The sequence below is a fragment of the Stegodyphus dumicola genome, chromosome 6 (genome assembly GCF_044657685.1).
Source record: "Stegodyphus dumicola isolate Sdum_Otavi_A_Nest chromosome 6, ASM4465768v1".
In the NCBI taxonomy this organism is placed as follows: domain Eukaryota; kingdom Metazoa; phylum Arthropoda; class Arachnida; order Araneae; family Eresidae; genus Stegodyphus; species Stegodyphus dumicola.
Window position 1 is genome coordinate 119155673 of NC_140773.1, and position 25865 is coordinate 119181537.

General features: G+C 33.6%; 1 protein-coding gene across 3 annotated transcripts in view; it reads left to right on the forward strand.

Moving 5' to 3' along the window:
* Positions 1-25865, forward strand: part of LOC118204708 (uncharacterized) — an 85156-nt gene that overhangs the window by 23989 nt on the left and 35302 nt on the right. For all 3 annotated transcript variants that reach the window (XM_035377007.2, XM_035377009.2, XM_035377008.2), the window contains exons 3-5: positions 7433-7546; positions 14038-14085; positions 25324-25380. In XM_035377007.2, the coding sequence (XP_035232898.1) occupies positions 7433-7546; positions 14038-14085; positions 25324-25380 (219 nt within the window). The remainder of the gene's footprint in view (positions 1-7432; positions 7547-14037; positions 14086-25323; positions 25381-25865) is intronic.

Consider the following 25865-nt stretch of genomic DNA (forward strand, 5'->3'; position numbering starts at 1 on the left):
GTCATCTGCAGCGCTTAAAATTATCCCAGCCAAAGGTTTATATTAAAAGTGATTAAATACGTGTTTCCAGGGGACATCCCAAATGATTTAAACTACGCATTCCCAGTGCTTTGAAGGTCGTTAATGTATGTTTGAAGAATGTGCTTCAAGTTTGTGCGCGTTAAATTTATTTTCACTTCATCTCTTTTTTCTATTTTATTCGTCAATCGGAAACTCTAACCGTGCTGTGGATTTTATAATTTTATATTAGGTATTTATTATATGAATAAAGTAAGGTTTTATATAGTACAGCTAGAAATTTGTAAATCATGAACATATGGGAATTGCTGATCATTACTATTACTCGTATTTTGAATATTAGTAATTTATTTTAATTATTTTAATGAATAAACTTGATTTAGTAACGAATTAAAACTTATAATTATTTTATTTAGGGAAGGTTATTAAAATTATTCTGTTATTAAACATATGTTTTAATTATTGTTTCAAAGATCCTTTAAATTTGTTTAAGAATTTGGTAATTATTTTGATAATGATGTGAATGTGAAAAATCAATGAAGTAATTTAGAAAAATTGGCATAGAATATGATATACTATTAGTGTTTTGAATAGACGCTCAGGACTATTAAATATAGCGCGTCGGGAAGAAAGGAAAGTACGATCGCAAAATTTGCAAATAAATGCAAATGTCCGGACCGTCACCGCCACTATTCCCAACTGGGTGTATATTATGGTGCGTAAAATTAAGAGAATTTCCGCATTACGTCGAATTTATGAAAAGTTAATGCAGAGATTTTAATGAAATTTCATATGAATATACATTTATAAGACAGAAAGAGACATACCAACTCATGGTTATCAATAAAGCTCATAGTACAGAGATGTCGAAAATGCACGTTGTGATACTGAACTAAAAATGAGTCTACTATACTATGTGGTATAAATCCCTCTCATAGCCAGCCAGGTCGCGTAGCGTAAAGGCATACTGGACATGAAGTCCCTATGGCAGTCAATACCACTCCTGCAGCAAGGATATTTTCCTCTCCCGGATGGTTCTAGTAATAACAAGACGGCGAGATGAAATTGCCCGCTCAAGAGCGTCCCAGACATGCCGTATAGGGTTAAGGTTAGGAACTTTAACTGGCAAATCCATGCGATGAATATCCTCACTTTTCACGCAATCGTTGAATAGCTGAGGTTTATGTGGATTTATGTTTGTTGTCGTCCATTAACAGAAACCCAGGACGCACTGGCTCTTAAAAAGTAGAACGTAGAGTTCTAAGATCTCCCCTTTATACATCATAGTAGTCAGGGATCCTTTTTAAAAAATATACAGGTATGTGAGATAGTCTAACATAATGCCTTCCCAAACCATTACACCTCCATCACCATAATGATCCTTTTATTTTAAGAGATGGTGAATACCGTATTCTAGGCTGTCTCCAGATATAGGTAGACGAAAATCAGTGACCGAGCTAAATTTCGCCTCATCAGTGAAACGCACTCTGCTCCACTGAAGTCTTTTCTAAGTCGCATGTTGTCGCATGTCTTTAAGTTGCCTGTTGTCTGCGCCATGCTAAAGTCATTCTCTTGTGTGTTGCAGTAAGTGAGACGCAAACAGCGCGTCTTCTGTTATACCACGCGAGCTCATGAAAGTGTATGGTGTTTGGTGTTTGGTGCAGTTAATTATGGCAAAGCACACTAGGGCTATCTACTTAAGATGAGGGATGCCTTCGTGGAGGACTTTCTAAGGGGAACTGGCTCGTATACACGTTACACATGGGGGGAAATCCACGAAAACGCACATGCAGCCATTCGCGGGATTCGAACCTCGGAACGTACCAGTGTTCAGCGACTTTACCGCTCGGCCGCTGGTGTGCCCTGAGCTCATGAAGGCTTCGGGCAACTGTAAACCGTAAAACTCAGGCTTCAGTGGCAGCATGCAGCTCATGTGAGAGCTGTGAAGCTGTAGTAGTCCCGCGTCACCACGCTGAAAATGCCAAGTAACAATCATTCTTCGTTGCGGATCTTGGTGTATCTTGTGGAAGTTTTCTCGATATGGATCTAGTGTCCTGAAACTGTTTTCACAAATTACAGACAATAATGGTCTTACAATGAGCTCTGTATCCACCTGCGTTTGTGATTTGTCTACTTACCATCTACCCACAATACTCCATCTCATTCTGTCATCCGTACGTTCGTGCTTTCTCATATTACCTGATGTCATATAAAATTTACCTAACTCTTGCAGGAAACACGGTGAAAGTCGTGAAGAAGTACGAGCACACCTCTCATGGGCTTATATCCCCTACAAAAGCAGTTTACAGACTCGCACCTTTAGGCTTAGGTATTCGACTCTGAATATTTGCATAATTCCTTGGCGGCATAATTAATACCTTTTTTTCAATATTTTTCATAAAAATATACATTCTCCGGAAATTCTCTTAATTGTGCACATGTGTGTATTTCTTAAACCCAATGATACATTTGTTGGACAAATTCGCAAATATGTTTCTACCGGATGAAGAGCTGTGCTCGCGGCTGGAAACAATTTGTCTAACCGTGTTACAGAAATCCAATAATGCCGTAACCTCGAAACAGGAATTTTTGTTCAGGAAATGAATATCCAGCCCATGAGATTACGTGAGGGAGTAAACGTATTCTGTTATGTCTAACAGACTGTGGTATACCTAGCTAATTTCGGGAATCTCAGAATCCCAAATTCCGGACATCTAGCGTTAAATATCGTGACTATGCTTATACTAGAAATGAATGTCAGTTAAATATTATGCAGGTATCGTGAAAGTAAATCATAATCGGAACCTCTATTTGACTTGAATAATTATCGCAACCTACACAGGGTTATTCGGCTAACAGCATAGATTAAGACACTGGCTCCCAAACCTTTCCGAGTTGCGGCGCCTCTTTTTAATTAAAAGTATTCTACAGAGCCCTATCCTAAGCAAAACGGTAACTAATCATAAGGCATAAAATAAATAAAACTCGTGTATCTCCATTATTTAACTTTTTTACTTTATTGACTAATAACATTAAATTAATAATTACTATTAACATTAAATGTGATGGATGAGCCTGCAAATCAATGCACATTTTCTCAAACCGTGGAATTAAGCAGTATATGGCCACGCTCATTTTCTTTCTCATGTTGATTTTTGCTCTATCCCTGCTTTTTATTACACTGTAGGATCGTGTTCTCTTTGACAACATAAACTGTACAAATCTTACTAAAGAACCTGGCTACATCAAACCAACACAGAAGAAGGGTAAAAATAACTCTTTATTTATTTTAAATATGAAATGCATGCCTTTAACAGAAAGGCATGCATTTCATACTTAAAATGACACCGACAACTTGCGGTGGAAATTAAGAATCGTTACACAATATATTCGAGGATAAAGAGTAGTGCTGGACTAGCACTTGAAGTTTAGGTTAACTAAGTTGACTTGGTAACCTACCGGGCATGATAATTATTTAAACGGCCAAAAAGGCGCATCAGCAATTCCGCGTGTTAGCAAAGACAGACTCCTAACGTGCGCTGGCTAGCGAAAACACGCTCTGAATAAACTCAGGACTCACCCTTTTAAATACTCAATTCACTTAACTCTAAATTTGCGTCCTGGCGAGGAAATGCGAGGGGAAGTTGAGGAGTTCCGAAAAGATAACAAAAATTTGAATAATTGGTTAACTGAACTAAGGGAAATCCTGCAACACGACCGATGGAAACCAAGCTTCACACAAAACCAAGCTACGTCGAAAATTGAATAAAAATCTTCCCGAGCCTGGACTTCAATGAAAGATGAGTATCCCCTTAATTAGAAGGGAATACTTATCTTTCATTGAAGTTCAAATTTCTGCCAATTCCATGCTGCCAAATTTGGCTTTCAAACTGTTGTCGCAAGATAATTCGATAAGATTTTGTTCTTCCTCAGCAGTGAATTCAGACGCAGCACTAGTGATAAAGGAATCTTGATCCTTGCAAATATATCGAAATTTTTATTTTAAAAGTATTTCTCAAACCAGATCATTAGCTGGATGCCTTTCAAACATGGTTTTTATATTTTCAGAAAGTTCAAGTTCATTTGACGTCACAAGTTGTTGCAATATTAAAAAACAATCTTCGCCTGGATCATTTTCTTCTCCATAGTTTGAGTTTTTTTTATAAAAGCTGATATTTTTTCCTTTGACTAATACAAATAAGTCGCATGTGTTTTTCCCTGAAGAGAGTGAATAAGATAACACAGCTTTTCAAAAATGTTGTATAAATATACCAGTTTTATTAAAAAATCGGCATCAGCAAAATCTTCTGTATTTTTGCATCCTTCCTCTTTAAAGAAAATAAATATGTATTCCCGCTTTCAAAGGTACGTGATAAAACATTATTGTAAGGGATCTTTCGTGAACTGCTATAGTCCAAGAAAGACGAATATTCGGCTTCCATATCTTCACACAATTTTTTAAAAAGCCTCACTTTCAATTGACTTGATTTTATAAAATTTACAACATTCAGCACATATTCTATAACCTGATTTAGCGCAGCACTCAAATGCTTTGACGCAAGCGCTTCTCTATGAATAATGCAACGTGTGCATAGTGCACTTGGTAATTTGCTTCCAATAAGTACCTGTAATCCTCCATAGTAACCAGACATGTAAGTAGGTCTCAGTACAGATACCAGCGCACTTAAGGCAATTCAGATTATTTTCAGATGAGAAAGCATCTAGAATATCGAACAGTTCCTGAGTCTGGAGTGATAATTTTGCAGATTGGATTATTTAATTATGGCAAAGCACACGAGAGCTATCAGCCTAAAGGGAGTGATGCCTTCGTGGAGGACTTTCTAAGGGCAACTGGCTCGTATACACGTGATATTTTTGCAGAATAGAAGGTCTTATTTAACATTATTATCGTACATAGCATATCAAATAAGCATCTTTATTATTATCCGTAACATTATCTAGCTGCCATCCCAACTCCTATAGTTTTTTCAAATACTTGATCGCTGATATCCTCCGCCGTATGTTTCATTCTCCGACTAATAGTTTTATTGGACAAAGGCACACTTTCAAATCCAGGGTTCTTAGCAGATTCTCCAACCATGATTTTCAGCATATCTACAGCAGCTGCTAAAATAAGCTCTTCTGCAACTGTATGAGGCTTCTTTAATTATGCGTTTCTGTAAGCCACCTTGTAAGACGCTAACAAAGCTCTTTTGGTATTGATGCAGTCTTAAAACGTGTATATTTTTTTTTGTTTAATTTCTTTTAACTTCCTGGCACAAAACGCACGAGGTTTGCCAACCTTGCTGTAGTGATTTGCTTTTAGATGGCGGCTCGATTTACATGAGAGCAAACATTCCGCTGCCAAAACTTTTTACACAATACACATTGTGGTCATTCTTCAATATTCATTTTTGTTGACTTAAAAACAAACTCTAAATAATCGTCATCATATTTACGATATTTTTGTTTTTTCACAGTCGTGCCACTGATTGAAGACATGCTTTCTTTATCTGCACTATGTTGTTTATCACTGTTCAAAAATCGGTCTTCCATCAAAGACAGAGCAAAAAATCACAAAACTATTTATCAAAGACAACAAACAAATATAATATAATACTAACTATGCTGCATGAACTAATTTAAATCACTTTCTATTTATATAAAGCAGTGAGTTTGTATGTTTTCCTCAAGATCTTCCAGAATAGTCCAAATCTGTCGCAAAGGGCCTAAGTTAAGAAAAGGGGACAGGATGAGCAGGAAAGCAGCTGGCAGAAACGGAAGCAGACCGGAATGTAAGCACATCTGAAGATTGTAAGTGAAAATCGGAATAATAGCAGCTGTATTCAGATGCCCGTTGACGAAGATTCAGCTTTTTGAGGAGAGTGCGGACGACGGTCCCGCAGGATCTACGGTCGAATAGTCAACACCAAAGAAACTAAGGAACAGGTCAGATCCTCCAGCAAATGAGGCTATTGAAGACAGCGGGAAGTCCAGAGTTGTGAAATTATTTCAAACGACGGATGAGTGACGGGAGACGAAGTAGAAAGCAGTCAGTTAACGCGCTAAAATCTATTTTATTAATATTAAGGCTAAAATTGTGTCTCAAAATTAAAGCAATAATAACGCAATTATGTTTTTATTAATACTGAGTGCTGTAATGAAAGTTTATATTTCTTATTTTTGAGTTTAATAGGATTTAACACATTCATGCTGTAATAGAGAATATTATGCTAAACGGCTAACACATCTAAATAAACCTGTCATTGGGATGGATTGTAGTGCTTAGGGATACTTGAGTTTAGTCGCATAGTATTAACATGTTGTGTAGTTTGGTTTAGGAGTAGTTGTCCGCTCTAATACAACATATACAGTTTGGTAGCTTCAACACAAACACAGAGGCCTTGGAAAAGATCAGGGAAGAATGTACATAATAATCTTGTGAAGAAATGAATATGTTATAGCAAAATGAAATATGTTATTGTACATAAATATAAAAAATTGCTTTCCTTTCTAGGTCCCATTGGAAGGATGTAAAAAGATGTCAAGCTATGCTTCGAGTTTGCGATGAGGCTTCAAACGGTTCTCACTCTAGAAAATATACTTAACGTTTCATAAAGTCCATTTGAGACTGTGAATAACCAAGACTTTTCCTTGAAAAAGGCGAGAGTGACATTTCAGTTAACAGTTTATTTCAAATCGTTCCTTTGTGCCTCGTTTCCTCACGTATTCGCTCAGTTTAGAGATTATTGCAGATGTGACAGGCACGTGGCATAATTTAAATTGAGAAGAAGAATCAAAACCGTATAACCGTGTGGCAGAAAACACGCTTCGCAGTGTTTTGGCTGCTGCACTTACGTTGCTTTCGGAGGCTACTGTTCGAATAAGAGATAGGTCAAGTTGGTAAGTGAGTTTTGATTTAGATTAGTTTCTCCAACCAAGTATATTGTAGCCTTGATTAGAAGCACTATTATTGTAGCCAGTTGAATTTGTAAGCTCCATCTAATTGCTAAAAGTCAAGCCGACGTATTTTGTTTTGTGTTATTTTAATATAGAAGTCGCAAGTAGTGAGGTGAAATAAAATTAATATTTAAACGTTTTGGGCATTCGTTGTTTTCAAAGTTAGATTAAGCTAAAGATGATAGCTTGCACCATACCTTTAAGGTAACATTTGAGGAGTAAGCGTTTAATACAGGTATTTATGCAATTAGAAAGACCCCTGAATCGTTATAATATTAACTAATTTCTTTGTGTCATATTAGTGGAATTTAAAACTTGTGCGTCGAAAATTTTCATCTGCGATAAAATTACGTTAATCAGTGAAGTCCTGTACGTTTCTCTTTTATCTCTTTGTATTTAAAATAGAATAACTGTAAATATTCAATAATATATCGAATTTCTTTATTTTATTTAGGAACTTCTAAAAGCGTTTGAATGGTACAAAGAATTCGATCCTCCAATTACATATAAATCTGAGAATGTAGATGACCGCATGAGGCAATTGTGTGAAAGTGATCCTCAGACACAAGTAAGGAGAACAAATGTTTGCTTATGAGCGCTTAAAGTAATTGAAATGAGTAATTGTCAAACACAATTATTGAACTTGAGAAAAATAAGGCTCATAATATCTTGTAGGAATTACGTTTTATAAAGTGTGCTTATGCTTTGTTTTAGACTTTTAGAACACAAAACTCTTCTTACAAGTTTTATGTTCAAAACGTCGTAAAAATACACAAAGTTTATTCAATAATCGAAAGATGAAATAAGACATGTGCCTTTCCACTCTTAATTTAATTCTGAAAGATCAGTAGCGGATGATAGTGAAACTAATTTTGTTTACATGCACATATGCGATATTAAATTGATAATTTTCACCGGCACAGCAGCTGTTCCACTTGGAGATGGTGCTTATCAGCCTGTGTAAACCCTGACAATGATCCTTATTTTGTTCGCTGGTATATTTTGAGAACATATGCATATTATGCATTTTTCAAGTTTATGACATTTCTTTTACTGCCCTTAGTTGTAGCAGTATGCCATTTAGTTATTTAGTCGATTGGGGATTCCAGGAGCTATTTCAGTGCATTTATGGATACGCCTAAGAGCGTACGTGTTGAAGCAGATGTTACGTACCCATACATGTTTGTTTTCAGATGATGGAATTCAGAGATAATAAGCACTAGTTTCTGGACAGTCAATATAATGGTCAGACTCCGATCCTCCACATATGCACTGCGCATTGTTCCTAAAGCCTAAGTGAAATAAATATGTATGGGCCATGTCCCGTCAGGAATTATGTCAGCTCAGAAGTACCACTGCGTAATTTATCTCTGATCTGGGGATGGTAACCCGGACCACACATCAGACATCATACAGGGCATACAAAAGGACCTCAGGGAAAACTTTCCTTATCGCACGAAACTGGAATGGATCAAAGCTCATGCCGGCCACCAAGGCAATGAGCTAGCTGATCAACTCGCCAAGGAGGCCACGACAGATCCATCCAGTACGCAAATAACCATTCCATGGCCCTTTCGTTTCTCAAAAAGACACTTCGCTTAAAGGCCACCGGTTTATGGCAAAGTGGTGGGACACCAGCGCCACCGGGAGGCGCACGCACTACTTTATCAGCTATGTGGATCCCAGCAGAAACACTGCCAACACACAGCTGGTAAGATTTATATCCGGACACGGACCTTTCCCGGAATACTTCCACAAACGCGGCATCAGCCACACAAGCCAATGTGCGTGCGGAGAAAATGGCTCACCAGAGCACTATCTTACATCTTGCCCACTTACAGAAGGGCTGCACATCAATCTACCACAGACGAACCGTCAAACCTTTTGTAAGTACATGATAAAACAGCGGCACCTAATTAAAAAGATAGTGCAACTGATGGACAAACTGTCTGACTTAAACACAGACCTCTGCCATCCTTAGATTTTTCACTCTACCTGTAATATAACTGCATGTAATATCTACCCGAAGTGTATCAGCATTTACCATGAGTACAATGGTAATATAAAGTAAATATAATAAAATGCAAGCTGCGCCATGCAATGTACTGTAATACGTAAAATAGGATAATGACCTTAATAAGTAATGAACATAATAAGCATTATAAACTTAATAAGTAAATGCATACGAAAGCAGTGTATATCTTATAAGTGTCTTAATTATGAAGGTAACATAAATTCAGTGTAATGCAAAAGTAATAATAATGTGAACAATATGTATTATAATATTAATGCACATAGAGAATTAGTAAAAAATGTGAATAGCATGTGCACTCCTTAAGCGTTTATGTTTTAGACGTGAAGATAATGCAATGTAAATGTATCATAAGGTAAATGCAATATAAATGTAAATAGCACCATTTAATGAACATAATAAGTAAATGCATACGAAAGCTGTGTATATGTTACATAAGTCTTAATTATGAAAGTAACATAATTTCAATGTAACACAAATGTAATATAAATGCAAACAACACCAAGTAATGAAATTGTGAAGGTGGTGCACATAGAGCACCATTAAACAATGTGCATAGCATGTACCCTCTTTAAGTTTTTATGTTCTAGATGTGGAGATAATGCAAAGTAAATGTATCATAAGATAAATGCAATATAAATGTAAATAACACCACTTAATGAGCTGAATAAGTAAATGCCTATGAAAGCTGTGTATGTGTAATAAATGTCTTAATTATGAAAGTAACATAATTTCTATGTAATGCAAATGTAATATTAATGTAAACAACACCATGTACTGATTCTGTAAAGGTGGTGCACATGTGCATATAGACAATCAGTAAACAATGTGCATAGCATGTGCCCTCTATAAGTGTTTTTTTTAATTTTATTTAATTTTATTTTTTTTAGACGTGAAAGTAATGCAATGTAAATGCATCATAAGGCAAATGCAATATAAATGTAAATAGCACCATTTAATGAACTTAATAAGTAAATGCATACGAAAGCAGTGTATATGTTTTGTAAATGTCTGTTAAATGTCTTAATTATGAAAGCAACATAATTTCAATGTAATGCAAATGTAATATTAATGTAAACAACACAAGTAATGAATCTGTAAATGTGGTGCACATAGGCAGTCAGTAAACAATGTGCATAGCATGTACCCTCTATAAGTGTTTATTTTTAGACGTGAATGTAATGTAATGTAAATGTATCATAAGGTAAATGCAGTATAAATGTAAATAGCACCATTTAATGAACCTTAATAAGTAAATGCATACGAAAGCAGTGTATATGATATAAATATCTTAAATTTGTATACAATGTATGTAAAATGTAACCAAATGTACTTAAATTTTCAATGTAATCTGTGTTCACAAACTCTGTAAAATGTGCATCCAAATGTATAATTATGCCCTTGTTTGGACCTGTATTGCAACTAATTATTCTGCCCAAACTCTAGATAAAGGTGGACGTGGCGCTATACCAATTAACCAATTGGCAGAGGGATGGTGCCCACGTCCTCCGTCGCATGTCGCATGCCAATATCGTTCGTTGTCCCAGAAACTTTGCCATTGTTCCATGAAAAGAGCCTTAGTGGTCCTTTTCATGTGCGACTTCGGCCATGGTGATCCGCGTATATTCGTTCGTGGCTGAAAATTTGGGAATTTGGTCTGCTTTTTCATTGCCATCTACTCCAGTATGCTCACGGACTCATTGGAGTTTGGGCTCATATTTGTAGGCAAGATGAGTAGCATTCTCTGAATCCCATTTGACGATAGTTTTCCAACCTTTTCAACCCCGTATAGCATGGAGATTTGACGCTGGGTCAAAATATGTGGTTAGTTCGTGACCAACTAGAATGCTGTAGAGAACTGCTGCTCTAACTGCAGGAAGCTCAGCTTGGAACACTATTTTGGCAGAATTAAGTTTTCGTGTCCAAATGGTGCCTCGCATCGTACAGAAGCCACAGGCTGTACCTTAACCCTCTTTGATACATCACTATATGCAGCATATTACTCAAAAGTTGATAGAGCTTATAATTTCGTATCAAGATTAAATTCTGCTGGGTAGAAAGGCCTTGTTGGGCTATTGCGTATATAGTCAGTGTTGATGAATTCTCTATCCCGCAAAGATATATTAGTGTGTAGACGGTAAGCTGCAATAATATGTGAACCCGTGTTATTCTGGATGATTTTGTTGCAGGAAATATCTGAAAAATAATGTAGTCTGTTATAGTTTCTTCGCAATGGTTTTGCAATAACGTAACTATTTTGTTGCTTTTTGGCTTTTTTTCTGCTCCTGTTTTCAAAGGAACAGTTTTAATATCCGCTACTTCCTTAGCTGCAGTAAATTTTGTTGTCTCAGGAGAGCATCCTTTCCTTAAACTCCGAATGAGATGCTCTCGTGAGAGTGGGTAACCTCTTATTACCTAGTACACTGAAACTTGACTCTTGAACTAAATTTCTTCCTGAAGATAGTCCGTCATCCGAAATATTCGTAAACTGAAACAGATTTCTCTAGATAGAAATAAATGTAAAGTGAATTACTCTGTTCGCGTATTACAAATTATTTCTTAGAAAAGTTTGTAATGTAGAACCAGAATTATATCTAACTGAGTAATGTACATATAAAAAATAGGAAACCTTGATTTAAATTTTATCGTATTCTTTACGAAGGAAAGTTCACGGAGTATCTAGAAACTGTGAAGAAACAAACGGTACAAAATTATGTTTGAAAAGGAAACCTATTCGATAAGAATATTACGTAGCTGCTGTCTGTCTGGGTCCAAGGCTTCCACAATTTCTTCGCTTCCACATATGCCAGAATTTCTCATCATCGGTAAAAACTGTGACCATTAACAAAAGTATATATCTTCAAGCGCCATTTATTTAATTTCACGTATTTTGTATTAATATTTTTTAACTTAGTGTTATGTATTTTGTTTTATGTTATATTATCCGCTTTATGTCATTTGCATATTTTGTGTTATCAAGCATGCATTTGCGTTTTATTATGCAGGCATTTGTATGTTATTATGTATTTTATCTTGTATATTTATTATTATGCATTTTGCATATTTTTTGCCTTTATTTCACGTGTATTGTATTATAGTTCCTATGTACATTCAGATTTGTTTTTAAGTACACTTCTATGCTGATTTCTATCGAGCATTTATACACATCTTGATGCTACACAAATATCCATAACTAGCATGATTATGTTCTACTTAAAAATATGCGTAATGGTATGAACCGGTGTTGTACATGTAGACAACTGAAATTAATGGTATTAATAACAATGATTATGTTCAATTTGCAATACCACTGCTGTGAAACACTGTAAAATCTATGCATTTAATTTCTTATTCTATTCAATGTATCTGTTTTATTATTGTTCTTCTTATTTTTATATACTTCTTTTGTTTCTAATGAAATTTTTCACGAGAATGTCATTCATTTACGCATGGTTTGACCTAGAATGGATAAGATGTAATCTCTGTTTGGATTTTCAGTTTCGTTTTCTTTTCTCTTTCTCTTAACATAGTTCATCTCTGCCTGAGAATCGTTGAGCCTTTGGTCCATTAAATATTTGTTCTGCATGTGTTTTTAAATGTTCCTAAAGCAAGTCATTGCAAATAATATTTGCTAAAAATTATCAGGGTAATAGTGCTAACCTTTGCACTAGGTTAGATTAGATTAACCTTTGCACTTTACTCCATTTTGTACACATTTCACGGATCAAATGACTTCTCACTTGTTGCCGGCTTACTTCTTCGTTTCTTGAGACATCATTTGTCATCCAAGATTTTTTCCTTTTTGAACATTTGTTCGCGATTCGAGGCTTACATTTTCTCCCTCTTTGATAGCTATAATTATCATAATAATCAAATGACGGACACTAACGCCATTTAATAAGTTTAGTATGCGATCAGCTTAGGAACGTGCGAGGATTAAATTCTTATATTCATATAAAAACATTAAAACCATATTTTTGAAGAAAACATTATTAATATTATAATGGAAAAGGTACTTTTCTATTAAAGCTATGCCACGCTTTTGAGCTATACTGGCGCATTTTGACTTATTTTTCCCCCACGTTAGGGTAAAAAAAAAGGTATTGGGCGCATACGTCTGACACATAATTATTCCAATCTATCTCTGTGTTGTGATTCATCTGAAGCTCCAGTTAGAAGAACTCAATAACTTGTTAACCCTTGACACACTTGTTAACCCTTGACATATGCTGAAACATCAGCGACAATAACTTCTGCTTTTTTGAGGGCTAGGCAATAAAAATGATACAGGCAAAATTATAATTTATTTGTAAGTTTCAGTTTTTAAGCTTAATTTACTCGCCGTCTGTAACGCAATTTTTGTCAAACCAAACTCATCAATTTCGTAATACAGCATTAAAGAAAGGCAGAAACAAAAGAGCTTCACAGTAGGATGAAAATTTAAACCCACTCTACTTAACTTAAATTCTCATAATTTATTTAAAACTCGCTCCATTGACATTTTCTGGTGATGTAGACCATAGAGTAGAACTGCATGAACGTTTCACCGCAAAACATAATTTGCTAATTAAAATAGATCAGACAGATCGGCTAGCAGTAATCAAAAGCTGTGCAACCTCGTAAACTGAACTATGGAATTCTCATGTACAAACCGCCCAGTTTCACGAAACGAAAATGTTTAATTTGATGTATAAACGGCGATTAGAAGAAGATAATTCAATGCGGATGTTTAAAGTTTTTATAATAAAAATTTGCTAATCAGACTGCAAATCGATGGTTTGATATTTTTAAAAATTTACTTATTCAATATGTGTTGGGAAACATCTAGAGCGAGATTTTTTTCCCTTTTATAAAATGTTAGACGTTAGACGTTTTCTAAGATTTCTAAGTCTACATGATCGAGATTTCTATGGTTTCTATGTCTGCATAATAGAAAAAATCCGATATATGAATCTGTACTAATTTTCTGAATATGAAAAATGTAAAATTTTACTTTTATATAATAAAGGGCGTTTTTTGTTTTACAGGATAGATATTTCCAATTCTTTATACAGCGTTTTATCGATATGATGTCGGTAAGCATAACTTTTACATAAATTTTGATATAATTAAATTTCAGTTGCACCCACTACTGTGAGATGTTAGGTATTTTAATTTCTGCACCAAAAGAAAAGTGCCAAAAGTGTCTAATATTTTCATGTTTATTGCTTTTCTTACAAAATTGAAAGAAATTTCATTGCACTTATATCGCAATGAAACTTAAATTTTCTAGTCTCCAGATATCTTTAGTTACTCATATCGAGTCTTATTTCTCTAGGATAACTGAAATCGGGATTATTAATATTTTTTATTTTAAAACTTTTTTTATAATCTTTTAAGTAATTTTAGATGATGGTACAACGCAAACGAATAAGACCTCATTAAGATGCAATGTATGCAATCCAGACAGCCACTAAAACAATTTTAACGGTTGTGAAAATAAATTTTCTAATAACTTCTATAACGGTTGAAGCCAAAAGACTGTGTACGAGAATCTAGACAGCCACTGAAACAATTTTTTGCGGTTGTGTTATGTAAAAAAATGTCAAGTGATCGACATAAGAAAAGTAATAAGCGTATTTGTAATTATTTACGAAAACTGTAATTATCCTAATATATTTCATTTCTTTACTCTTTGGGTTAATAGTTTTATTTTATTATTATTTTTCACTAAATTATTCATCTGAAAACCAGTGCTTCTATGCTAATTTTTGTTTGCTAAATTTAATTATAAAATTCGTGAAACAAAGAAATAATTTGTATGTGTAAAATCAGGAGGGCTAGCGAAGCAAAATTTTGCTGTGTCATTCTATTTTCAAAGTACGGGAAACGCGCCAAATACTGTAGAAGCTTTTTGCATTGTTCTTTCACTTGCTCGGGACGGGGTTGGAGTACGTGATGTTTTACAGTAAAGATCAAGGGTTAATGTGAGGTTACTAGTTTTGACTGGCTGCGCTTACGCAAAATGTTGTTTTTTGATTGATTTGACGGAATAGTGGTTTTACTCGTGTTTAGGGGGTGACAAATTCTGGATTTCTGGGATCTTGGTTTAGTGTGATCGCGCGTAGAATTTTCCTGCGTTGGTGACGTGTTCCTCGGCTGTCTGTGGTGTTGGTGACTTTTTCCTCGGCTGTTACTGGTGTAGTAGCTTCAATTATACTCCCGAACCGAACTTACCATTGAAAGTTCAGGGAATCGGGCTTGATAAGCGGTACTTGGAAATTGTGGTACTTGATATGTGATAAGGAAAACTTTGAAACTGTGGTATCTGCGAATTTCTTCGGTGATCTTGCGAGAACTTGTTGAGTGCGACACACTTTTGAAGGAACAGCGATGAAGAGCGTACGCATATAGTTTTTGATGAAGCAGATTTTGATACACTTGGAGATAGTTGAGATGTCGAGACGAAATTTTCTTTAGAAGAATCCAGAGGAAAAGAGGTGAATGAAATTTTTATTAGCTGGTCGACGCCATGCCTAGGTGAGCGCGCGTGAAAATTAGTATCGGCTTGCTACACATGAAGTCTGACCTAGCAGTTATGGAGGCGTTATATTCACACTGAGTTCCATATCTGTCAGCATCCATCTGAAAGGTGCTAATACATGTGAAAAATCGTGGCAAGTTTATTTCCCAGCAGCAGTAGTGTTTAAATATTGCTCTAGTTTTACCAGAGCTATAATAACCGCATATTCTTCATGTCTGCGTAGATCGCGTGCTTCTCCGGAAGTGTCTCAACTTGGCTGAATCAGTGATGTTCTTGACCATTCCATGGATTAGACGGCTAAACTCCGGAGTATTCTACTTCCAGTTTCCAGTTGGGGGCTTTTCGAAGACGCAAGACTCTCGCGGGAAATTTTTGTATCGCCTAGCTACCAGCCTGGTCTCAGTTCCCGACCCATCGACGTATCGGCCCATATAGCACATTTAGTTCTATAACGTTACAGTGACATCTCAGTGTTGTATTTTTTCACATTACATTTGTGACCACGGTACAACGTCGCAGAAATGTCACATTGTGATGTCGATGTGAATGTCGCACAGATGTCACATACTCGTCACAGCAAACGTTTAATGTGACCACAAGAAATTCTGACTCTTCCTCATCCTGACCTTTCTTGACCTTACTCACGCAATTCTTCTTTAATGAGAGGTATTCTTGACCCCCCCGATTCATTGCTATGTGTTTCAGTAAACCTTTCTAAATAAATTATTCTTTTGTCGCAATAGCTTGCAGTTTTAGTTATTTCGGTTTTATTAAAAGTATTAAAAGTTTATAGCGTGTTTTTATTGATGTGGTACTTCGAAATCTTTGAACTATACTCTGCGCTGAATGAATTCACATTCTACCGCATCTAGTGTTATTAAGAGATACTGACGAAAGAGTTTATTTATCTTAAGGATTTTCGCGGCCATTTTTTTTAGTTCTGTTCGCCGAACACATCGTCAGTGCTACATTTTCAGGAAAAAACTGTTTATTGTATATTTATTTGAATGATATCAGCAATTATAATAATAAAAGCGTAATTTAAATTCTATGAACAAAAAGAAATAATGAATTGGCTGTTGATTAACTTTTATTTGTATTACAAAGATTGCGGAAGCAAGTGCATTGTCAAAAATATACTCTAATTTATGTTTCACAGCTTAGAAATTTTAATTTTTGAAGTCAGTTTTATTTGGTAGAAACAATTCATTTTTTGTTGTTTTTAATGTTAAAATATAATATGAAAGAGGAATTTATTTTATGCATTTTAATGCAGTACTTTCATCTTGTTCTGCTATTTTTCGAAATTATTCACAAAATAATTATTTCCATGCGTGGTACTTAGCGCCACTTTACAAACGATGCCACACTTGGGTCCGTGACACTTGGCCGACAACCACTTAGCGGACGGGACACTTAACCGACACCACTTAGCCTACAGGACACTTAGCCGATACGGACACTTAGCCTACAGGACATTTAGCCTACAGGACATTTAGCCGACACGGACACTTAGCCGACAGGTCATTTAGCCGACACGGACAGTTAGCCGACAGGACATTTAGCCGACAAGGACACTTAGCCGACAGGACATTTAGCCGACACGGACAGTTAGCCGACAGGACATTTAGTCGACACGGACAGTTAGCCGACAGGACATTTAGCCGACAAGGACACTTGGCCGACAGGACATTTAGCCGACACGGACAGTTAGCCGACGGGACATTTGGCCAAAACACAGAGTTAGCCGTAAGGACATTTAGCTACGGGACACTTACCTGTCAAGACATTTAGTCAACAGGTTACTAAGCTGACAGTTACGTTTAACTGACACTACCCAAAAATTATTTAAACTATCAATTACAAAATTTCTCGACTATTCCATAAGTTCAATATTTAAGTCATTTTTTTTCACCTATCAGTAAAATTCATTTTTCGATTTTTAAAGATCTCATATTAATTATTGTGTTAATTTAGCATTGTTTGATATGTATCGTGCTGTTTGATCTGCATTGGCCAAATTGAAAAAGCGCTGAAATTTCTAGAAAATGAATAAAAGAAAAACTTAAAGAATATTTTACTTCTAAATTAAACATTATGCACTAGTTTAGGGCTATAAGCATTAACCTAAGTAAGTATTTTAAGCGAGAGGCGTGGTCAATAAAATATTACAGAATTTTTATCTCAAGAATGGAGGCATGAACTGCAAATTATAGAGGTCGCAAGTAATTTATACCTTTGCTTGTCTTAAAAATTCACTTTTTATTAATTGATTTTAATAACAAAATAAAATATATTTGTTAAACTAACCCTCACCACCATATGTTTCCATAAAAAGTATAATTCAAGAATAACAATAATTTTTATTGCATTATTTAGATTTTTCATGACAGGGAAAGAAAATTTCATTAGTGGGAAGAGCCAAACGATTTTGTAAGAGAAAGAATGTAACAGGATGTGATGTGTAAAATAGTAATGAAACGTAAAGGTATTAAAAATTTGAAAGCATTTGGAAGAGCGAGATTGGAAAATTAATATCATTAAGTAAACAAAAAAACTTATTAATGAGGTGCAGGTGTTCAAAAGAACCCAGTTGATTAAATGAAGAAGCTTTATGGATAATATTTGAAGATCTCACATTAAAATGTAATTAAGTAACCGCCGTACTTAGCTAAAAAAATTCTTTTTTCCTTTCGAAATTCCATTCATATTCCCTGACGAGAAATTTCAGGGCTTTATCAATTTCGCCAATATACACCAAACAGCACGATACATACATGAACCATATAAGAGATAGACTAACCCAGTGGGCGGAGCGTGCGTCGCCCACATGTCCGTAAGAAAGAGTAGGGACGATCTGGCTTACTTTAACACGGAAACCGTTGGCTTTTATATCACATAACTGTTTTTAATTATTAAATGTGATACGTTGTATAAGTGATGAGATTATGAAAGTCACAGTTTTTGCAAACAAGATTTAACATATCTCATAAAAGCACTTTTTACTGCATTTCGCGCATTTTTTTCAAGCGTAATTCTTGTATAAATTTCTTTACTTTAATAATATGGTAAATATTCTAAACGCAAAACTTATGAACTTATTTTTGTGTACAAATAAAGTGAAATTAAATAATACTGATAGCATATGATGCTTTGAAACAAATAAGGTGAAATTAAACAAGCTCTGCTAATTTTCTTTGATTTTATGAGCATTTTCAGGCAGTAGTTTTTAAAATTATTATAGCATAACAAGACGATCATTTATTTGATTATATGATCATCAATTATTAACATTACAAGATTATTATTTATTTTAGTAATTCATAAAATTCGGAGCATAAACTTTTTTGAGTTTAATGAGGGAAGAAAAAGATAAACTCTGGAAGCACTGAGGAATATAATTTTATATTACGCCCAAAGGAGCGTTTTTGTAACGTTTTGCGTGTTACCTTTATTTATTAAACATCATGGTCTTCGCAAGTAAACCACATAAAATTTAATTCAAGAACAATATCACAAAATATTTGAAAATGACATATCTTTAGAATTTCCGCGCTGGAGATTGTTATTTTCTGTACAGGGTTGCCATTGCTTGCTTTGAGCTCGTTGAGTTTCTTAATAAAAACTTCGTTAAAGTTACAAAATATGAAACGGATTAAAACAAATTCGAAATTAGGCCGTCCAGGTGCCCATATTCGAGTGGAGGATTACGTTATTCAAAATTTTATGGTTCTAAAATCTGTTGTTTTTTTCACAGTGCGAGAAAACATACATGCATTCATGCAGATTCTTTATCATTTAATTTCTTTAAATTTAATACAGGGCGATAATATTTGGTGGCAACAGTTTGCAAAGTGAAACGGACATTTATAGTGAAACAAAGCAAAATGCCGTTTCGAAACTAATAGCTTTTCTGAGCTGCCGCCCCTTTGGGTTAATAAAATAAATTAGCAATAGATAAGAAAACTTATGCAGAACTAGACATAAATTTAAAAAAAAACTAATCACTATAAAATACTAGCGCAATTAATTATTACAGTTAAATACAATTTTTAACATTAGAATAAATGCATAAAAATTATTAAAGTGTTAAAAGTGTTACTCACTATGATGTATTAGAAATATTATTGAAATAAAACTCCTTTGTAGAATATTATGCTATAACATTCAGATATACTTTTAAAAAAGCAGTACAAATAAGAATTTTAAGCAAAAACTTTAAAAAATCCATTTTTTCGATTTTAGTATTTTTTACTTATTTACACCAATAAAAAGCATAAAAATTGTAAGAGAAAACTGTTTGAATTTTTTATTAGTTCAGATTTAAAATATTATTTTTTAAAAGAAGGAGATACAAATTTCCTTACAGCATAGGAAAAGCTAAAAAATATCCAGACCTGAAAGCATGTAACCTGAAAGCATGTAACATATTATTTAGAACATTAATTACGCTTGATAAACATGCTAAATTTTAAAAAATCGATCTCAGTTTCAAAAATAAAACTATCTAAAAATTCTAATTTTTGAAATGAATGCTATCACCAGCTTTTTCTTGAAAATTATACGCGCTGCAATAGCCAATTTTTGTTAAGTTTCTGCAAGTCATCCCTACTCCTCCGGATGTGTTCAAGGTGACAGCCGGCAATACGCCAAGGCAAGTGAGAAAACCCATTTGGCTTGGTCTATTTCTTATAAGGTCCATGGATACATATCAAACAATGCTAAATTAACACAATAATTAAAAATACATATGAGATTTTTAAGAATCGAAAAATGAGTTTTACTGATAGTGAAAAAATAACTTAAATATTGAACTTACGGAGAAGTCGAGAAATTTGTAATTGATAGTAAGTTTGAATAATTATTGGGTATGTGCTAGCTAAACGTTACTGTCGGCTTTGTGTCCTGTCGACTAAACGTGTTGATAGTTAAGTGTCCCGTAGTTAAATGTCTTGACGGCTAACTCTCTGTGTCAGCAAAATGTCCTGTCGGCTAACCGTCCGTGTCGACTAAGTGTCCGTGTCGGTTAAATGTTCTTTTTTGTCCGCGACCGGCCACATTTCCATAACCACGTTCTAGTTATACAGAATACGTTTTTTAATTATTGTAACTTAACAAACGGCGTATTACTTTCAAACACTGAACTTTTCTACGTTTCCTATATGTAATTTTCTGGGATTATTTTTAAAATTTATTATATTAAATCTTTTCTTTTCGTAAATTACGTCACACTTTTATGTATAATATATTTAAGTTGTGTTGTTAAAGTAAGAGATTTAGTTATTATTAAGAGATTTAGTTAGAGAAAAAAATATTTTTAGTTTAGGCTCAATTATGTGAATACGGCAAAACACACGAGGACTGCCTACCTAAGACAAGAGATGCTTTTGTGGAGGACTTTCTAAGGAAAACTAGCTCGTATTCACTTCACATATTACGAAAAACATGAAAACCAACTATGCAAACGTATTTGTTACTTCAGAGATATAGAGAATATATTTATGGTGTTAATTTTTTAAATAGTTATATAAATTATTTAAACGATAATGGTATAAAAATATGGAAATTGCATGTCTTCGTTATTTGTATATGAAAGAAGTTAAATTTCATTTGTGACAAAAGACTATAAATTAATATTAATTTGTCTTAAAAGCACCAGTTACTTCATTTTATAAAGTAACAGAATTTCAAATCGTATTTTAAGAAAATTAAACCTATTGCGGAGAATTTTATAAATGTAATGAAAATTACTATAAATCGAAATGTATATTTAAGCTTCACGGATAAATTTTATTTTAAATAGTTATTTTAATTTAAATTAATATATTTCACTTCTGTAAACAAGATTTTTTTTTGTTATTAGAAACTTTAAAATTATATCTAACCCTCTAATTACGTCTAATTTAATTACCTAATCTAATTATATCTAATTTTGCTTTAACGTATCACCTGCAAAACGCAAACATTGAAAAGATACTAATTTTTGCAATCCTATTTAAATAGCTTAAAAAATTAAAAAGGCATCTTTCACAAAGGAATTTTAAAATTTCATTGTGATAACTTGCAAATTCGCATATTATAAAACAATGATTTATTAAAGTCTTTGTCATACAGGGGAAGAAAACTTATTTTAAGGTAAAATATAACTTCATGGAAATCTTTTTATTGGGTCAGACCTCAGTTTTTCCCGCATTTAAATAAACAAATAAATTTATATGGAAATTTGATAACAGAAATCTAATTCCTGGAGAGTGAATCGAAGGCTCTGAAAACTCCGTATAATTGCGCTGAATTATACTGTAGGACGAACAAATATTTATTTTAATGTAAGAGGCGGAGTTTTATGCTTTCGTTATTTTTTAATTTTAACAAACGTTGTAAATTTATTCCTACAAAATTAAGTAGTGGAATTACTTTTATTTTCTTAAATACAGCCAATTTCAATTTGAACTTAATAACTGAAATTTAATTTTAATTGAGTAGATTCTAAAATGAAAGGCAGAAACGTGTTTTCATACTTACTGTGCCAAAAGTAAATTTAAAAAAAACTATTTTTTTATATCCAAGAAATCAACTAATCTATTTCTCTTTAATTAAAAGTGTACTAAGGCAACTGTTTCTTTATTTCCCGTCTAGTTAAAAAACAATAAAATCATTACTAAAATATGTATTGAGCCTTTATGATATCTTAACAGTTTGAAATCATTTTTGATTTCAATAAAGAATTGAAATGAAAGCTTTAAAGAAAGTCCAGTTTAAAGAAAAATGAAATACTTTAATGTGCCTGATTCACTTAAAAACGGTACAGCACTGTGCTGTACAGATTAATTCAAATTAAATTAACAATATTTTAAAAGTATACATTGTGAAATATAATACCTTAATCTTATTTAAATCAATTCGAAAAACTAAATCATGCTTATGTTAAACGAGAAGAATAGCAAGAATGCGTGTATCTCAAGTTACCTCATCATTATCTTAAAACATACTTTCCAAATCCTAAACATTGATCTGTAAAATCATAGTAAAATAATTCCAAATACTCAAGTTAAAACATGGTACTGATTTTTTTCTATATTTGCAGAAAACTATAGCAAGCAAAGAATCATCATTGATTTTCTTCGTGCTTAAGTTCATGCATCTCTAGTATTTTTGTTGGCGATAATCGCTTCGTTCTTAATAATAATTTTAAAATTTATCTTCATTTATTGTACATTAATTTTTGAAGCTATCATTCATGTCAGTATGCAATAAGTGTTTACTCCCCATATGTGTTAATTAAATAAAAGAATTTGTGAAGTTACACATAAACAGCTGACCTTTATTCAGTTTACCGTATGAGCTACTAACAGTATTTAAGTATTGCTGTGAAGGTTATAGTGTAGTATATATTCTCAAAAGTGAGTAATACAGATTTTCCATAAAAGAGCTTTGATAGCAATAATGGTTTTATGAAGTGGAATTAATAATTCATGCAAATTTGTTATGATTTTGCATAATAAACTGTGTAAAACTATATTAAATTGTTACTCTAATTGTTACGAGTACAGAAAAATGCGTTTAGGAAATGCATAAATATTTAAAACAACAGATTCACATTAATCAAAAATGAAACAAAGTATACGATATTTTTACCTTAGTATAATTATTTAAATCTATTGAAACTGTGCAGTGTAAGAGAGCTAATTTAAATTTATACCTTAAAAAATGTTATAAAATTGTAATTTCTCAATGGAGGAATAATGATGAAAGAGAGTTAACTATAACTATTCATTCAGTATTACAGATTAAGTAACAATTTGGAACTAATTTGGAACTATGATTGTGTTAATTTTCGAAAGATTTTAGTTCAAAACGAAAATTTTTGTTATTTAACAGAATATTCACATAGGTAAATAAACGTCCTATAAATATAGTACTAAAAGGGTTTTTCTTTCATCCAATTATCAAAATAATTTAGCTCTTTTTGTGGAAGAAACGCAATGAAGGAAAAGAGAAATGGAGTCCTGAGAACAGTATTCCAAGCCAATAACCAAAGCCAGCAAAAAATATTCCAAGCCAAATAATTTTTTTAAAAAATATTTCTGTTTAGAACAGTGTTTTCCAACGCGGGGCCCATGCCACGCAGGTGGGAAGTTCGATTGTTAAGGGGGCAATTCGAAAATGGACTCGTCCAGAGTTTAATGTGACAAAGGACGTTCAAATTTCCAAATTATCTTCAAGAAGTTTAAATTTTTCGAAATTTCGATTTCTATTCCCATTAAAGACTAATTTTTGCGTATGCATACGCAAAAATATTTTTAAATGGCGGCGCTTTTTAAATATTTTATTATAAAGAATTTTCGCTATATTCATTGATGAAATGCTTAGGAATTTCTTCCTAAAACCTATCATTAAAGTTTCTTTTTGTGACTATTTCAATTTTTGAATATTAAAAATTATGTATGTGCTATGGGGGCATAAGAATTGTAGAGTGGATTAGGTGGGGCATAGTGAAAGAAACACTGGTTTAGAATGAGGTATTAAATTAAGAAATATAGTTATTATTATAAGAAATATGTTTATTATAAATGTTGTAAGCCAAATAGTTTTAGCGAATAGCGACATAAGCGTGCTGTTGTGAGGTTCCCGTCCTCGAGCTGAGTGTCGTCGTCTAGCTTGCTTCATCTAGATAAGTCTTTTTTCTTTCTATATATTTTGGTTAGTCTAACCTTTTCTTAATATTCTTAATTTAAAGTTAATCTGATTAAATGTAAAAGGGCTTCGAATGAATCGGCAGATAGATTTTCTTCTGTTTCCTTTTCCTGATGTCGGTATTAATGAAAATAAATTAGCTGATGGTCTGTTATTGAAAATATCAGTAAGGTATGAGTGGATCCTTAAGAAACCTTATTCATTGTGATGAAATGATAATGCTAGATAAAAATGTAAAGGACGGTTTCTGTGCCAGGATAAAACACTAGGTATTTTTGGGGTACCCCTTACTTATGAAAAATATGATGTTTTCTCAATATATGTACTTTTACTCATTTTTGTAACTTATTAATTAACCTAGAACTTAAGTCCAAAATTGAATAAAATAGATTAATTGGTTCAATGCTCTGCTTATTATTTGTATTTCTTAACATGATCATTCTCCAAGGCACGATCTCGGTAATGATAACACAATGTACTTTTCTCCTTAACTACGGTCTTAAATTTGAATTTTTGTGAAATGGGTCTAAATATGTATTATGAGTTTAAATTAGAAGTCTTAAAATAAGTTTCCTTATGATAAGTCCTAACCTTTGAGCTTACTTTAATAATTCAGTGCCGTGGCGGTACTGAACAGTTTTGCGAATACCTTTTATAATAAATTCAATAACGGTTCAAGCCAAAAGACCTTGCACCACAATCCAGACAGCCACAAACACAATTTTAACGGCTGCGCAAATAAATTTTATAATAAGCATCTATAACGATTGAAGCCAAGAGGCCGTATGCCACAATCCAGACATCCACAGAAAAAAATTTTAACGGCTATATAAATAAATGTTTTAAGAAATATCTGTAACGATTGAATTCAAAAGACCGTGATTGCGTTCCAGACACCCACCGAAATACGTTGTACCCCGGCTGTGCAAGTAAATTTTCTAATAAACATTATCTTTTTTGCCTTTGCTTATTTATTAATCGATTTCTAATAAATTCAAACGATTTCTCCTTAAGCCACGTGGAAATGTTTTCGATAAGTTACAACAAGCTTTGCTGTACTATTATTTGTTAATTACTGTAGTATTCTTTTCTTTAGGATTACTGTTACAACCCTCTCAAGCAAGATTTATGCAAGAGGTGGACTTTAGTAAAAGTACGTATATTGATTTTCAGACATTCCTGTACAATCTCTTCTATATTACAGCTGTGTCGTATTTCTTTTTAAATTTTTGATTGAACCAAAAGTCGAACCTGAGAAATTTTGGAGTGGAAAGAAATACTCACATCTCATCTATCGTAGTCGCTGACCTCTATTTCCCAAATTCTAGTTCAGCGTTATGGACCGAGCTTCTTTACAGCCAACTCCATCTTCTACTTTGAAATTACACTTCTATTTTGAATTGGCAGCATTTGGGAATGAATATGATAACTTTTTAGAACGATAGCACCTCGGAACTGCTGCTTTTACACATGCTCATTTCTGTCATTTAGTACGAGTTCTGAATTAATATAAATTTGATAATGCATGGTACTAACTTCTCAAAACACAAGTTTGAATAAACAGTAGTGGCAAAAGATTGATAATTCTGGAAAGACATTTATTTCCATAGGTTTATCCACTTTTTATACCTCAATATA